Consider the following 16335-nt stretch of genomic DNA (forward strand, 5'->3'; position numbering starts at 1 on the left):
AGATTATGGGATGAGTGTGAGCTTTTTTGGGACGACGTGCCCTTGGAATCCACAGAAGGGAGGCAGGAGTAAGCATCCCCAGACTTCCAGCCTCCAGTGTGACCCAGACCCTAGCCGAGGTAGGACCGTTCCATAGGACACATTGAGCAAGTTGGGCCGATAGGTAATATTTTTTAAAATGAGGCATACCTAGGCCACCGCCCCGCGAGGACCTCTGCAGAACTCCGAGTCGTACTCGAGGACGTCTACCTGCCCAAATAAATTTAGATGACTCAAATTGAAGGAACTTAAATACATAGGGGGGAATTCGGATAGGGAGGGTTTGAAAGAGATATAATAGTCTAGGAAGGATATTCATTTTAACTGAGTTTATACGGCCTATCTAGGAGATAAATTGGTGGGACCAGGTGCTAAAATCTTTCTTAATTTGAGATAGGGTATGGGGAAAGTTAGCTTGGAATAAATGGGAGAGGTTTTTGGTCAGAAAGACGCCCAAGTATTTTTTTTATGGCGATGCCAAGTAAAGGGGAATGTTTGGTCTAGAATTATCTTGTCTCTTTTAGGGATATAAAAATCTTATGTTTCAGTTTTGGCAAGGTTAATTTTATAGCCTGAGAAATGCCCATAAGTATCTAATTCAGAAAGAAGGGGGAGAAGGGAAGTAACGGGGTTGGACATGCTAATGAGGACATCATCTGCATATAAAGCGATTTTGCTCTCTGTAGAACCGACCTTTATGGCGGAAATGGATTGGTTGCAGCGAATTCTGGCTGCTAGCGGCTCAATTATAAGGGCGAAGATCAATGGGGAGAGGGGGCATCCCTGATGAGTGCCAATAAAGATTGTAAAAGGCTTAGAGGTTAGGCCATTGACTGATACCGTAGCAGAAGGGTTTCGGTATAGGGCCAAAATACCAGTCAGAAACATACCAGAAAAGCCCATTGCTTCGAGAACCCCCCACATAAATGTCCAAGAGATGCGGTCAAATGCCTTCTCCGCATCCAAGGCCATCATGAGGGAGGGCAATTTTCCACTATGGATAGAATGGATCAAATCAATGGATCTTCTAGTGTTGTCGGGGGCCTGTCTCCCTGGAATGAAGCCCACTTGGTCCGGGTGGATCAGTTTTGGGAGCAGGGGATTAAGCCTGGTGGCCAAGATTTTAGCGTAAATTTTGAGATCTACGTTAAGGAGGGAAATGGGTCTATAGCCCTCACAGTGGAGAGGGTCCTTCCCTGGCTTAGGAATAACTGCAATATTGGCAAGAGTAGTGGCGGAGTCAAAGGATGCTCCCTCCAGGATTTGGTTATAAAAGGATGTTAAATGAGGAACAAGGTCCACAGCAAACTTTTTGTAATACTGTGCTGAAAAGCCATCCGGACCAGGAGCAGAGGCGGGTTTAGGGGATTTTATAGCTAATTTAACTTCATCTGCAGTGATGTCCTCATTTAAGCAAGTGAACTGGGAATGGGTGAGGTGTGAAAGAGGGGTATTAGCTAGGTATGACTCCAAAGTATCAGGTGAGAGGTCCCACTGGGGTGGGGGGTCAGGAAGGTTATAAAGAGATGCATAGAAGTCTCTAAATTCCTTAACAATTACAAGTGGATCATATGTTATTGAATTAGTGGATTTCCTATGGAGTTTGACAATAGCTCCTCGGGTACGCCTCTGTCGGAGTTTCTGAGCTAACAATGTATCGGCCTTGTCTGCCTTGTCATAGAAGCGTTGCTGAAGTTTCTGTAATATGGATGCCGCCTTTCGAGACAGAAGGGCATATAGCTGGCCCTTTAAAGAGTTAATTTGTGTTAATAGAGAGGGATCAGGGACCAGCTTATGTTGAGTCAAAAGAGTGGAGATACATTGCTCTAATGAAGAGACTTCTAGGGCAGCTTTGCGCTTTACCTGCGAAGCAACACTTATGAGACGTCCACGAATGGTGGCTTTGTGAGCTTCCCATATTATGCCAGGCACCAATTCCTGAGTGGCGTTCTCTTGAAAGTAATCAGATATAGCTGATTTAATGTCCATAAAAGAGGAAGTGTTTAAAAGCAGAGAATCGTCTAAACGCCATCTAAAGGGGCGTGGATAATGATGGAGGAGGTCAAGAAGAATGAACACTCCCGCATGGTCAGACCATGAGAACGGGACAATGCCCGCTTGAGTTGTTAAGGGTATCAAAGATTGGGAGACATGGATCAAGTCAATGCGGGAGTATAACTGATGGGGAGCAGAGTAATGCGTGTAATCTCTCGCAGTGGAATTTTTTAGACGCCAGGTGTCATGCAGAGAGTGTTGTAATAGCAAGGCAGACAAGGTGGAGGAGCCCTTGGAAGAGGGCGTGGGGAGTCCGCGAGGGGAGGTGGAGGACCTATCGAGGAGTGGGTCTAAAACAACATTAAAGTCACCCCCTAATACAATGTGACCTTGGGCCAATCGCTCAATGTGTCGAAATAATGTTGGGAAGAACTGAGCTTGACCTTGGTTTGGGGCATAGGTAACAGCTAGTGTGATTAGGTGAGAGCGAAGTGTACCCACAACTAATAGGAAACGACCCTCCGGGTCGGAATAAGTGGAAGAAAGCTGAAATGGAACCTTATTATGGATAAGAATCGCTACCCCCCGTTTTTACAGTTGGCTGAGGCAAAAAAAGTCTGGGAGAATTGCTTACCCTGTAGTTATGTGTGCGAACCTGTGAGGTGATTCTCCTGAAGGAAAACTATGTCTGCTTTTTCCCTTCTGCAGGCTCCAAGGACTATTGTACGTTTGCGAGGGGAGTTGAGTCCATTGACGTTAATGGAGAGGAGTTTCAAGGTCATGGAGGCGCCTTCATCAATATTTTTAATAAAATAAATAACTATATTATTCATAAAGTAACTAGGCAATCCCTGAAAAATTAATATTTTTTTAGGTCATTAAATGATCTTTACGGTTTCTAAAATAAATACATTTTTCTGCATGATGTCCCTTTATGTATTAGCTGTGTCCCTTAGTATAACTGAGCCTATAGATATAATGTGAGTGACAAGCTCAGCCTCGCCCTGTGTGGAGAATGTGAAAAACACCCACTGGTGTCTGAGTGTCAGATACTTTCACTTTCATTTCTCTCTTCTGCTGTCAGCGATGGCGTCTGCTTATCTGAGACAGGAGCTGGACTGTTCCATCTGCCTGAACATTTATACAGATCCTGTAACACTGAGATGTGGACATAACTTCTGCCGGGTCTGTATTGATCGTGTGCTGGATACACAGGAGGAGTCTGGAGTTTATACCTGTCCTGAATGCAGAGCAGAGTTTCATAGTCGTCCTGCCCCGGAGAAAAACAGGAAGCTGTGCAACATAGCAGAACATGTCCGTTCTATTCCAGAGGAGGAAGATGAGGTATTCTGCACTTATTGTGTCCAATCTCCAGCACCTGCTCTTAAAACCTGCCTCAAGTGTGAAGCTTCTCTCTGTGATCTTCATTGGACAACACACAACAAGTCAGCAGAACATGTCTTAATTGATCCCACCACTTCCTTGGAGAAGAGAAAATGCTCCATCCATAAAGAGATCTTCAAGTATTACTGCACTGAGGATGCTGCCTGTATCTGTGTGTCCTGTTGTCTGATCGGAGTACACAGAGGACATCAGATGGAGTCGTTGGATGAGGCCTCTGAGAGGAAAAAGAAGAAACTGAGAAAAGTTCTGCAAAAATTGACCACAAAGAGAGTGCAGACTGAGAAAAGAGTTCAGAGTTTGCAGGAGCGCAGGAGAGAAGATCAGGAAAAAGCAGCTGGTGTAACAAAGACAGTCACTGCCCTGTTTAGAGACATCAGGAGACAGCTGGAAGACCTAGAGAAGAGAGTCCTGAGTGAGATCTCCAGGCAGGAAGAGAGCGTTTCACTCTCAGTCTGTGATCTGATCCAGCAGATGGAAATAAAGAAGGACGAGCTGTCCAGGAAGATGCGTCACATTGAGGAGCTGTGTACCATGTCTGATCCAGTGACTGTCTTACAGGAACCAGACACAGGTGACTTGTGTGATACTGAGGACAGAGAGAGACATGATGACCAGGTCCATGGTGTAGGAGATCTGGATGTGGGTCTCATCTCAGGGAAATTACACACATTATCTGATATAATAACAGGTATAAATACAGGGATCTATGTGCAGGAAGCTACAGACATATTACTGGATGTAAACACAGCTGGTAATAATATACATATATCAGATGATAGGAAAACTGTATCCTTGTCACTAAACCAGATTCGTCCAGTAATACTAGAGAGATTTCGGGATTATCAGGTAATAAGCAGCAGGAGATTTTCCTCAGGGCGACATTACTGGGAAGTGGATGTCAGTAAATCAGTGAGCTGGATGGTAGGGATGTGTTATCCCAGTATAGACAGGAGAGGATGTCAGTCACACATTGGGTATAATAACAAGTCCTGGTGTTTGGATAGGACTAAACATCAGTATGTAGTGATAGATGAAAGTAACATTATCCAGTTACCTGACAATATTCCCTATGATAGAGTGAGGATATGTTTGGATTATGAGGCTGGACAGCTGTCCTTTTATTCTCTGTGTGACCGGATCAGACACTTACACACCGTCACTGCCACCTTCACTGAGCCCCTTCATGCTGCATTATGGGTAGAGGTTGGTTGTATAAAGATATCTGGTGGAGTCATGAAATGGGAAAAATGATCATTACAAATCTACCAAGAGACTGATGACATCACAGGGAGGGGAATCTGATTGGTGGAACACATCCAATAGAATGAAGCAGTGGGTGGAGCTACATTTCAGTCACTCCTGTGTAACTAGGTGACCAATGTGCCTGGGTTTGTTCACTTTTTGGTGTGTTAAAAACTTTAATTATAATTTAAACTGATAGCTGTGATTGGCTGCAGTAACTGTCAGCCAGTGTACACCCTATTACAGTAGTCAGTGCTACACTTGCCCCTATTGGCTGTCATGTATCCTAGTGATACTAACTGGCAGCAGTAACAGTAGTCTTACTGCCTCGCCATCCAGTCTTGGCTACATCTGTGCATTGGAAAATAACATTTGTTAAAAAATATTTTATATATATATGAACAAATAAATCATTTACCAGCATTCAGACTAGAAAAATGATTTATATAAATAAATAAAGCATGTTTTCCATGAATATCCTGAGGTATTACCATACAGAGATGGTGCTAGTGAAAGGAGGACTCCGGCGGTACATGTACCACCACAATCCTTGGTAATAGGCTTCACTATATCCAGCTACAATGTATGGGGGATGCTATCGCCAGAGAAACCCCACAAATCTCTTGGACAATGAGGCTACTGCTGGATAAACCACACCGGTATCCATTGATAGATGGGGATTTTCTCTACATAAGACTTTATTTTGTTAACATAGAATATTAGTGTAACCGGTGACACACTTAGTGGGGGGGGAGCACTAATACCCTGATTATCACATTGTTTGTAAACATCCTAAACTCCTTTTGAGTCTGATTCATTAAGAAAAGCAAAGCAAAAAAAGGAGTAACTATGCACCTTGGCCAAAATCACGTTGCATTGAAGGGAGGTAAATTTGAAATGTGAGGACAGATTTATAGTTGGGGTAGGACATGTCCTAGATCAATTTTATATTTCAGTGTAAAACTAAAGCTATCAAGTATTTGTGTGTTACATGAAGAAACAGACAGTATTTAACTTATGTGCAAAATAATAAAATAATTTCCACCCCTTGCATTGTAACATGGCTTGTCCAGGAGAAAACTAATTTTTTTGCCTTACTTTAGTGAATGAACCAGGCCACTTATCTGTGTCCTGCAGCTATATGGTATAAAGTATATTGTGTTACACAAAGTATATTGTGTAACACACGAGGGGAGCACATGTATGTGTGTGTGTAACGTTGTGCTATAAGACGGCTGTGACATGTTTCTTACAGGATTTCTGTGTTATAATATTCTGTCCTGTATATAAGCCTCACTTACATGACAACTTCATCTAAATGAATTATTTCTCCAATAGGCATCTTACTCAGAGTTGTATTGGAGTTGAGGTGCAGCACGGATCTATGGCACGTGGGGGCAAATTAAAATGTAAAAAAAACCAATAGTTGTTCACTGCCAAACATCAGTTGAAAACAAAGGACATTTTCATGTACATTAGGGGGGAGAGGAGAGAGCAGGGGAGAGAGAGAGAGAGAGGAGATTTTATTGATTAGGAAACAAGATTAGGAGGTCTAAAGGACGCAGGTGTTGGTGGACTGTTGTTGCCTACCTGTTATTGCAGCTTTCACATCCTGCTGCTGGGTTCCTGCCTGGACCCTGCTGAAACCTGTCTGAACAATGTATAGGTCCATGAAATAAGCCCAGCATTGAGTGACCCCCAGAGCCACATTAAGGCCCACATGGGCCTGGGGCTGAAAATTATTAAGGGTCTATTTATGAGAAGTGCAGTCTCACCAGAGGTGTGGCCAGTGATGTGTGGGCGTGGACAGTACCATGGCGGGCATAGCTTACACTTCCCTCCAACCATCTACACCTCCCTTCCATCCTCCCTTATATAAAGAGCGCACCACTATCTGGTTCACACTGCATGTATGTAACGTAAAGAGTGGAAATACGTCCCGGCTGTCCCTCATTCTGGGGACAAGCTACTGGCAGATCAGGATAGTCCCCTAAAATCAGGACTATCCTAAACTGATGGGACTATCCTGATGGATGGCAGAAACTCAATGCATAAAAGAATGCAGACATGATCAATAATTACAATTGTTGTTCAGACCAAACACCAGAATGGAGATTTTAAGGCTGGGTACACACTACAGGTTTTTCCAGCCTATTCAGTCACTAGGTACCAGTGACATCACTGAGAATGCATCCTATCCAGTCACTAGAATAGGCTGCATCACCAATATACCCGAGGCAGATTCCTAGTGAATTCATTGGCTGCAGTCTTATGAATAGTAATCAAGCACAGAAATGGTCTGCGTCCACTCTATGTAAGCCGCAGGGCCACTCTCATATTTGGACTTAATTCGAAACACCAGCTTATAGATTAACATAGGACATTCTCTAGCCCTTTATCTACAAGAATAGAGACAAGCACAACTTTAAATTGCTATTTTATTTAACAGAAAGTGAATAATACAGCGAGAAATGAGAATTAAACCCCAAAACCGCTACTCACCCCTGAATGTGCTTTGCTGCTGTTCACAGTAAACCATCTAAACAGTAAGAGTTATGATAATATTAACAAGGCCACTATTTACTAAAGATCAAAGCAGGGAGTGAAGAGATGACAGACTACCTTTAAAGAGGACGCATGGGGCGAGCAGAAGTCTGTTGGGTCTTCGCCCACATGAAGGCGGAGACAATAAAGTGACCAGTTAGCTCTGACTGGAAGATGTCTCAGAAATGTGGTGATCGAATCCATAACTGCAGCATTTACCTCTATCTGCCAGAGGGGGGCAGCGACACATCACTTTACAGGTCACAGCCTGATACTGGGATCAGTATGTCTGACAGAAAGGTAGCTGGTAATTCTACTAGAGACATCGTTTATACAGGTTACCATTAACATCTGTATAGGAGCCAAGTACTATTTGAAAACACAGATATTATAATTTGAAGAAACCATTTTCCCCCCGCCACCTTTGCGGGAAAACTCCCCCCTAACCCAGCCAGTAATATACTGCTGGCCCCGTCACAAAGGAGCAGTAAAGATTTAATAAGAGAACAAGTTATAAAAGGTAAATTTTTGCCTTTTCTGCTTTTTTTTACCACTTTTGTTCTTCAATTTGGCTTTCAAGTAAAATAAGCAGCAATAAACACAATGGATAAAAAACACTAAAGAGTAATGTGATTTTTGACAATTTTTTTTGAAGCACAGAAAAGTGGTTTCAATTTTAATTAAAAATAGAAATTGTGAGTTTAAATGGAAGACCCTGTTCTTTTAATCCTTCTCACCAGACATATAATGTAATGTGTCACCGTTGCTGAATCCCCCTCAGTCAGCATAAAGGAGCAGACCCCCCCCTCCAAATGATTACCACAAACCACTTTTTTTCCATGGGCTCATACAGAAAGATATGTCAGTAACGAGGGGGTCAGTATCGGACACATGCAGACGGCCGGCTTCTCCGTTCCTGCAAACCTCAATATACCCATCCAGATGTGCAGCTATGTCACCCACATGAGGAATAAACACACAGTAGGGTCTAAAATACACACTCACATCAATACCTAATGCTAGGCTGAGTAAGAAATTCTCTGAGATTACAATCTTGCTGTAAGGTTAAGACAGACACCCCTGGGGCGTTACAGGGCTACAGAAACATGGCGGCAGAGTAGCCCAAAGTGCTTAGTGCTGCCACAAGGGTTTTCTCCAGATAATGTGTTTACACCTCTTCCTGCTTTTTGTTGCACAATCGTCCACTTACCATGGGCATTTGGGGTCTATAAAGTGTAATTTTCCCCTTTGGATGACAAACAACTGGTGATCTCGCAGTGGAAACAGACCACGTCAGATTATTAAATATATAAACGGATCTCCCTCTATACTCTACCCTTCATCGAGTCTCTGTAGTGAATACCATTTACATAATACTCTATTAGAGAACTTAGAATACACAGTACTGCTGCTTATAGGCCTCAAACAAACTGCTGGTCAAAATGAGACATTTCAAATGGGGAGAAGCCCCGAATATTTCCTTCTATACAATGGACACTTTTCCCAGGGGAAACCATCAAGGACTGTGGAATGGACCCCTGCCTTCTCCACGCCTCCTACGTGTAAGACCTATTATAAAAAAAGTTTAGTGGACCCATCAACTACATGCGATGGAAGCAGCAACGTTGTGGGATGAACCAATATCTACCATCACCGGGGTGCATTCTCTTGAATATTTTAAGCAGTTGTGCACACGGGCCCTCGCTACTCTTTGTCTCACATCTGCATCTCCTTTTGTCAACCTCGTCTTGCTTTGTTTTAGGTGCGATTTATAATCTTATTGTACGGCGCTGGGGAATCGTGTGGCGCCTTACAAACAAATAGTAATGAGCAATATTGGTCCAGCCCACGCTGTGCGCAGGTAACAGGTCTGCATTAATTAGTTATATACTGTTTGTTGTCTTCTGTAAATACCCTGAGCATCCTGCAATGGTGAAGCCAGTTTCTGTGCAGGCGACCTAAACGTTTTGTTCTTATCACCCCAAATATCTATGACAAGAAAGCCACCCCTTAGATCTGCACACAGTGTGTGATCAATGCTTTCCACAGGCTGCACATCTTCTGCTGTTGCATTACACAAGTATGGTCAATGGGTGCAGTCAATCGATTCAGGGATTTTGATCCTTCCATTGTGGTCAGTCCATAAATGTGTGCCAAGTCTGCCACCACGTGTGTCCAGCTTTTGAAATCTTTAAATAGGTCATTTCGTTGTCGGAGGTTCGGATCTGGCTTGACATTCTATGCTCTCTTGAACCAAAGTGTGGGAGTGAAGAATTAGCCACAGGGTTCAAAAAGTCCTCGATTTACTGTACACCGCCCATGCACCCTGTTGACATCAGGCTGTGCTTTTATCCAACACAGCTCTGAATAAGGGTCACCCGGCATACACCATCAGTCTGTCAGCATTAAACCCTGCTCCACAGGTGTGCAAAACATGTCCATGAACAGTGAATGGTACAGATAATCTTCACATAGAATAGTATTTAGTTTTTTGTATATTTGTCGTATATTCACCCCCAACCCACTTTCAAAAAAATGTCTAGAAAGATTTTGCTTTAAACAGAAAATTAGAAAGTTTTTTATTTACATCATATTCACCGACCGTTCCTCACATGTCTTCCCAGAAATTAGAGAACAATGTATCCACCATGGAAACAAATCGTGAATCTTACCAGATGTTACAGGAAAAAAAAATAATAATAATAATTATCATTACAAGACCCTGCTCCAGAAGAATTATAAAAATAAATAGAGGTTTATCAGAAGAGACCTGCAGGGAATCTCTTCCTCCGTGGGAAGCTCAAGCAGCGAGTATAATTTAGACCATGTCAGTGCCGGAGAGACCATAAATCCCACCCCCCTCCAAATCTGAAAAGGGTAAAAGATATGCGACCCACTCCCCCGGAATAAATTAAACTTCATACACTTGGTATTGAATCTTTGAGGTAAGATTGTTAGGTTCCACAGTCTGCCTGGACTCTGTGCATCTGCTGCTGTCTCTCCTCACACGGTGGGTGAGGAAGGTCTTGTCCTCCCCGACCACCTTGTGCGGTAGTTGTTCGTAGTGCGCTCCCTCCCTGGCGGTGAGATTTCTACAACACCTCCTGGGCAGCGCAGCCGCCACCCACAGTGAAGCGAAACTCCTGGAGGTTGGAGACTCCGTGGAAGTGGACAAAGGCTCCGGCCACGACGAAGATGTGGAACAGCTGGTGAGAATGGAACTGCAGAGACAGAGGAGCAAGAGGTGAGAGAGCGCTACCAGTGGTATCTGTTATTATTTAAAGCTGTCTAACCATGTGGCAGGGAACCAGATGTGGCCATTTGTGTAAATGTAAGTTTATGCATATTCAGATTGTGGAACAGGAAACTTATAAACAGCTTTGTATACGACATCTAGTGTCAAACCTTAACATAGGACAGTGGTGGGCTAGTCTGTGACCCTTTATACTAGGAAGTCCCATATTATCTTTTCTTTTCTCATTCTGAGATCAGCTTTAGTATAACGCGCAGCTCTAACCGTAAATTAACCTACTACATAGATAACACTGTGACATCACCATCCAATCACACACTAACCCGCTACATAGACTGTGACTGCGCTGTGACATCACCATCCAATCACACACTAACCTGCTACATAGACTGTGACTGCGCTCACTGGGTGACATCACCATCCAATCACACACTAACCTGCTACATAGACTGTGTGACTGCTCTCACTGTGTGACATCACCATCCAATCACACACTAACCTGCTACATAGACTGTGTGACTGCGCTCACTGTGTGACATCACCATCCAATCACACACTAACCTGCTACATAGACTGTGTGACTGCGCTCACTGGGTGACATCACCATCCAATCACACACTAACCTGCTACATAGACTGTGTGACTGCGCTCACTGTGTGACATCACCATCCAATCACACACTAACCTGCTACATAGACTGTGTGACTGCGCTCACTGTGTGACATCACCATCCAATCACACACTAACCTGCTACATAGACTGTGTGACTGCGCTCACTGGGTGACATCACCATCCAATCACACACTAACCTGCTACATAGACTGTGTGACTGCGCTCACTGTGTGACATTTAGGAGAAGGACCACAGAGGGAAGATAACCCATTGTCAGGGGGCCACAGGTGACCTTTGAGGGCAACACATGGTCTTCTTGTTGCCCACCACCATAACATGGGGAGTAGACGAAGTAAAGGGACATTCAGCAAGCCATAACAGATCATATAAACAATTTATAAACCCAGGACTGATCTCAGAAGCTGGGACAGGGTGCAATTGTGTTGTGAATTTATCTTGCAGCCATTGTGTTTCATGCACGTTGTATGACTGAATGTCCCCTCAGGTTGGTATTTTAGCTTTAGACCTGCTCCCGTCATGCCTGGAATAAACATGTGGATGGATCCGATGTACGGTGACTGGGAGGCCAGGCCTATATTTAGCCTCTAGTAATAAATAACGCTCTGTGTAGGCACCACGAGGCTCAGACCCTGGAAAGACTGATCTGGGATCCATTGGCCGGGTCTTACAGTGATTTCACCTCTCACTAGTGACTAATGTGCTCCGACAAGACATCTAGTAGCATACGGTAAACAGAATGTCCCATATCCATCTGGTTGTCCATCTGGCGGCCCCTAAGGCTGTCACTGGCCACCCACCTCTATCACAGACATACATAACAGAGCACTGTAATCCTTTCAGCAGCTCAGTCACAAACAGGATTTAAAATATGGAGTAATGGACACAATCACGGCTGTACACAACTGATAACTTGTTTTGGTTTTTTTGTTAGCTAGATCCCTCCATTCTCTACTCCGCTGCCCTGAATGTTCAACTACAACTCCCAGGCAGTGCTGGCCCTCCTAGGTACCAGGTCCATTTAGAGCTACAAGAACTCCCACGCCACAGAGCACTGCCCAGTACTCACCCAGATGTCACATTTCCCAGGGAAGAATCGTTCGGGGATGCGGGCAGCGTAGAGGGCGGCTCCTGTGATGTAGAGGGTTGCCATGAGAATCAGCCAGCCGATCTGACCCATGGTTGCGGCTTTCAGGAACCCCTCGGCGATAACAAAGTGCAGGGTGGGGATAATCCCACTGAGACCCAGTCCCACAAATACACCTGTGGGGGGAGGAAGACACGAGACGTCAGCTGACTCCGACACACGGAACTGGGAGCAGTATCGCTGCACAGACCGTTCAACAGAAGGAAGTAATATCACTGGACTAAGCTGGATTTATTATTCAAACTCATTTCCCACCATGTAGTATGTGATGGAAATACAACGTATACAAATGCAGGAGACAACAGCTGCAGAATACGGCCTATGGAGGTTCGGCTGCAGGTAACAACCCAGTATCACTGGTTAGTAATCACATCTGCATTATCTCTCATTGAGGTTTACAAAGGTCCATCAGGAAAGTGGGTAACTAATGATCAAAATTTAAATGGTTATATGGTCCCAATGTATTAAATAGTACTTTATGTAAGCAAGGGAAACGTCTGCCCTCTGCAGTCTTATCCCAGGGCCGGTAATATTATAAACCTGCAGCTTTGTACACAGCCTGATGTTGGGTAACACGACCCACGGTTATCTTGGGGTGGGGAACATTGGGATGATTCAACAGTTATGTAAGCAGAAATCTGACTCCGCCCAATTATTAATACCTCCGCTAGGGATACTTAACAAGCCGGGCACCCAAACCAGAAGTTACTTGCAGGGCCGGACACTTACTAGAATCCAGTCATTATTATGCAGCTGGTCAGTGTAAGGGCAGATAATTTATTAGCTGGGTGACGTGCGTCAGGAGTGACAGATTTAAGCACCGGTATTAGAGGAGGACGGCTCTGAGATTACTGTCCGAGCCAAGATTACAAGGAAGCTGTAATTATACAGCAGAGTCACTCAGACAACATCTGACTGGACTTTAATTCAGTTTGACCTGATCGTGAGAAATCCGTAGATACAAAGTGTGTAACGTGGACCAAGGTCTGGGAGATCACTGCAAAGCTCATTAACTCTGCGGCTTCTGTGCGGTTCTGACCATAAAACACACAACACTTACCGGCTCTCACGCCGCGGTACTGGGGGGTTGCGAAGAGGTCCCACTGGGAGACGATGATGGCGGCTATGCCCAGGACACAGACGATGATTAAGTAGATGAAACATGGCTGCGGATTACAGTAGAAGGAGTAGTAGAGCCAGGGAACAAAGCTGCCCATGATGAGGAGTGCGATTCCAGAATAGTCCAACCTGTGAGAAGGAAACAAGAGGTGAGGGACAAGGAAGACAAAACTGCCGTCCTCTAGGGGGACGTTTCTATCTCGGCTAATACAGGGTCTTATGGTCACAGGGTAACATCATTCTTTACACAGCCAGGCCGCTCATGGTATCAGTACGGGAACCAGGATTACAACACTATATACGATTTCTAAAGATGAAGTTAAACAGAAAGCGGCAATAGAACAACCCTGACATTGTAGCGCTTTTTTACTCCTTAAGCGGCATTTCCGCCTTGTTTCCCCGTATACTCCTGACCTTGATGGCAGAGGTCCCCATGCCCAGGCGGTGACCACTCTCCAGATGCAGTCTCCACATTATGAAATATCTATATATTAATGATATGCGAGGTGCTCCTTCCAGAAGTTGGCGGTATGAATGAGGACGAGCCCCTGAACCCCACTGACTGTGGAACACTCAGACTGCAAGGTGTTTCTACCACGGGTGAAATCCTGGACAAGACACAGGGTACTTACTTGGAGAACACACGAGACACCCCCTCCGAATGGCAGTACACGGTGTGAAAGAGCCACGAGAAGGACAGGCAGAGAATGGCGCCCAGGAAGAACATCCCAAACACCACCTTTTCCTGCACGGGGGCAATAAAAGCCATGTTGGGCCGGAACATGTAGAAGATCCCCAGACACAGGAAGAACACGCAGCCTGAAACAAGAACACAGACATGTTAGAGCCACATGTATAATATAGAGCCACTCGCACAGTGTCTGCCCATCACTTCTGGCACATTCCCGGCCTCTACAAGCTCCGCTAATTTCCCTTTCACCAGTGAAAGTTAGGAACACAGTCCATAGGATGCAGCAGAGAGTGATAAAGGTAAATACACCCAACATCGAGAAGGGGCGATGCAGCTATATAGGGGCCGTACCTAGTAGATGGGTCCAGATGTTGCCCGTCTCTGTGTGTATTCTGAAGATGCTTTTGAAGCACGCCCTAAAGGAAGGCATAGGGGGGCGGTGCCCGTGCAGCAGGTAATCGTTGTCCTTCAGCCAATCAGGAAGTACGTCGTGTGGAATAACTCTCCACCGGCCCTCCCACACCTAAACTCAGGAGACACAAAGAAATAATTATATCCCATAGAAGTCATGGCCAGTGGGGCATCCATCTGCTACCCCCATCGTGAAAGCATCTGATCAGCTGCTTAGTCTGGTAAGCATGATCCTTATAATACATTTATATTCCTCTTGTTTGTACAAAGTTTTGTTCTTTATTTTTCTAAGAAACTATTATACTTATTTTACATGCATTTACAGTGAAAAACCCCAAAAGATTTTAAAAAAGAATGTTTAAAAGTTTTTCCAGCATTACAAGAGATTTTTTTTAGGAAGTGGTAAGATTATGTAATGTGGGTACAGCAGCTTATATTACATGTCATAGTGCAGGCCTAGACAACCTGTGGCTCTCCAGGTGTTGTAGAACTACAAGTCCCAGCATGCTCTGTCAGCCAATAGACCCGTCAGTCTACTCAAAGCTACAAAACCTTTAGAAGCCTCTAAAGTAGGGGCCAGTATGTACAGGGACGAGGCAGTTACTTAAACACTAGAAGCCACAAAGGTATTTGTTATTATGAATCAGTGTAAGGATTTCTATACCAATATCAGGCAAATTATAGTCTTACCAGATAAACCTACGTACATGCTTTATTTACCCTGTAAACAGACTAGAAGAGGAATCCAAGTGTGACCTCTGGATGTCTGACCCGGGGCCCTCCTGACATGAGCTCACCCCATTCCTCTGACTACATAAAACGATCACCCACATTACCGGAAAGGTCATCTATAAAGGACTGACAATCTTCTGCCTAAACAGCATCTGACATCATTCAGGACAAACCTCTCTGTGCCACTGAGCGCAATGTTTCCATGTTCCTCCCAGAGGACAGTGATGAATATCTACAGAGGCTGCCGACTGGCACAACAACAACAAGGCATCCGGATTACATGGGACCTATAAAGTCTAATTATTCCACTGAGCACAGCCTGAGAACCACATCTCGTAGGAGAGAAACTTCCTCTATGTCCCTCAATGTGCCGTGAGAGAGGGGCCGCACTGCAAATGTGTCTGAGGAACCATCACATACTACAAAGCTACAGATATCCCAGGTTCTCTCTCCTTGGAGGGAGATCTCGTTCTTACTGCTGTAATCTGTTGTATGAGGATAACAGTAACTGCTGCATACGGAGCCCCAATAAATAAGACCATTTACCTTGCAGACAAACTCTTCCACCCTCTCCATGGCATGGTGGGCCTGCAGGAGAGGAGCCATCCCCATAAATCCTTCATCTTCCTGGACCGGCTCTTCTACACTGTTACACTTCTCCGAGTTCTGCAAATGGGAGAAAAGACAGAAGTCACAAGTAATTCAGGAGTTGTCTCATTCATCCCCCCCAGAGCCCCCTCCCTTCTGAGGACCAGTAACAGGACAGTTATAAAGGTTACAGTGCGATACATTTATAACTTAATCATCTATTGTATAATATTAGTCACAAAAACAGCAAAGTGTAATGTAACAGCCATTTCTCTACGGCTATCATCTTGTGAAACGTGGGCTACAGGGGTTAACGCGTACTGGTCTTGCTGAGAATATAGTAGAAATAAAGATGTGGGTCTATGAGAAAGTTATTTCAGACATCAATACAGAACAGATTAACTCCTTTAGTCTGGGGATGAACAAATCTCACATAGCAAATGGGGAATAAATAAAAAAAACACACTGTTGGCACCTAGTGTTTGGGAGTCATTGAGGTAAATGAAAGCCCATTCTCCTCGGCTCCTGAAATCTACATTA

The 16335-nt window shown here is 44.4% G+C and overlaps 1 protein-coding gene and 1 long non-coding RNA gene across 6 annotated transcripts in view; one reads left to right on the plus strand and one right to left on the minus strand.

Moving 5' to 3' along the window:
• Positions 1-7100: 7100 nt before the first annotated feature.
• The window catches only part of ADIPOR2 (adiponectin receptor 2), a 39330-nt gene continuing 30095 nt past the window's right edge, over positions 7101-16335 (minus strand). For all 5 annotated transcript variants that reach the window (XM_075210632.1, XM_075210633.1, XM_075210631.1 and 2 more), the window contains exons 3-8: positions 15754-15873; positions 14416-14587; positions 14006-14192; positions 13315-13502; positions 12177-12370; positions 7101-10445 (exon numbers count right to left, since the gene is read on the minus strand). In XM_075210632.1, coding sequence (XP_075066733.1) covers positions 10317-10445; positions 12177-12370; positions 13315-13502; positions 14006-14192; positions 14416-14587; positions 15754-15873 — 990 coding nt within the window. In that variant the 3' untranslated portion in view covers positions 7101-10316. The remainder of the gene's footprint in view (positions 10446-12176; positions 12371-13314; positions 13503-14005; positions 14193-14415; positions 14588-15753; positions 15874-16335) is intronic.
• LOC142153237 (uncharacterized) lies at positions 14567-16258 on the plus strand. Its single transcript, XR_012691459.1, has 2 exons — positions 14567-14696; positions 15207-16258. It is a non-coding gene; the product is annotated as an uncharacterized LOC142153237 (long non-coding RNA).

This window comes from Mixophyes fleayi, chromosome 4, assembly GCF_038048845.1.
Source record: "Mixophyes fleayi isolate aMixFle1 chromosome 4, aMixFle1.hap1, whole genome shotgun sequence".
Classification (NCBI taxonomy): domain Eukaryota; kingdom Metazoa; phylum Chordata; class Amphibia; order Anura; family Limnodynastidae; genus Mixophyes; species Mixophyes fleayi.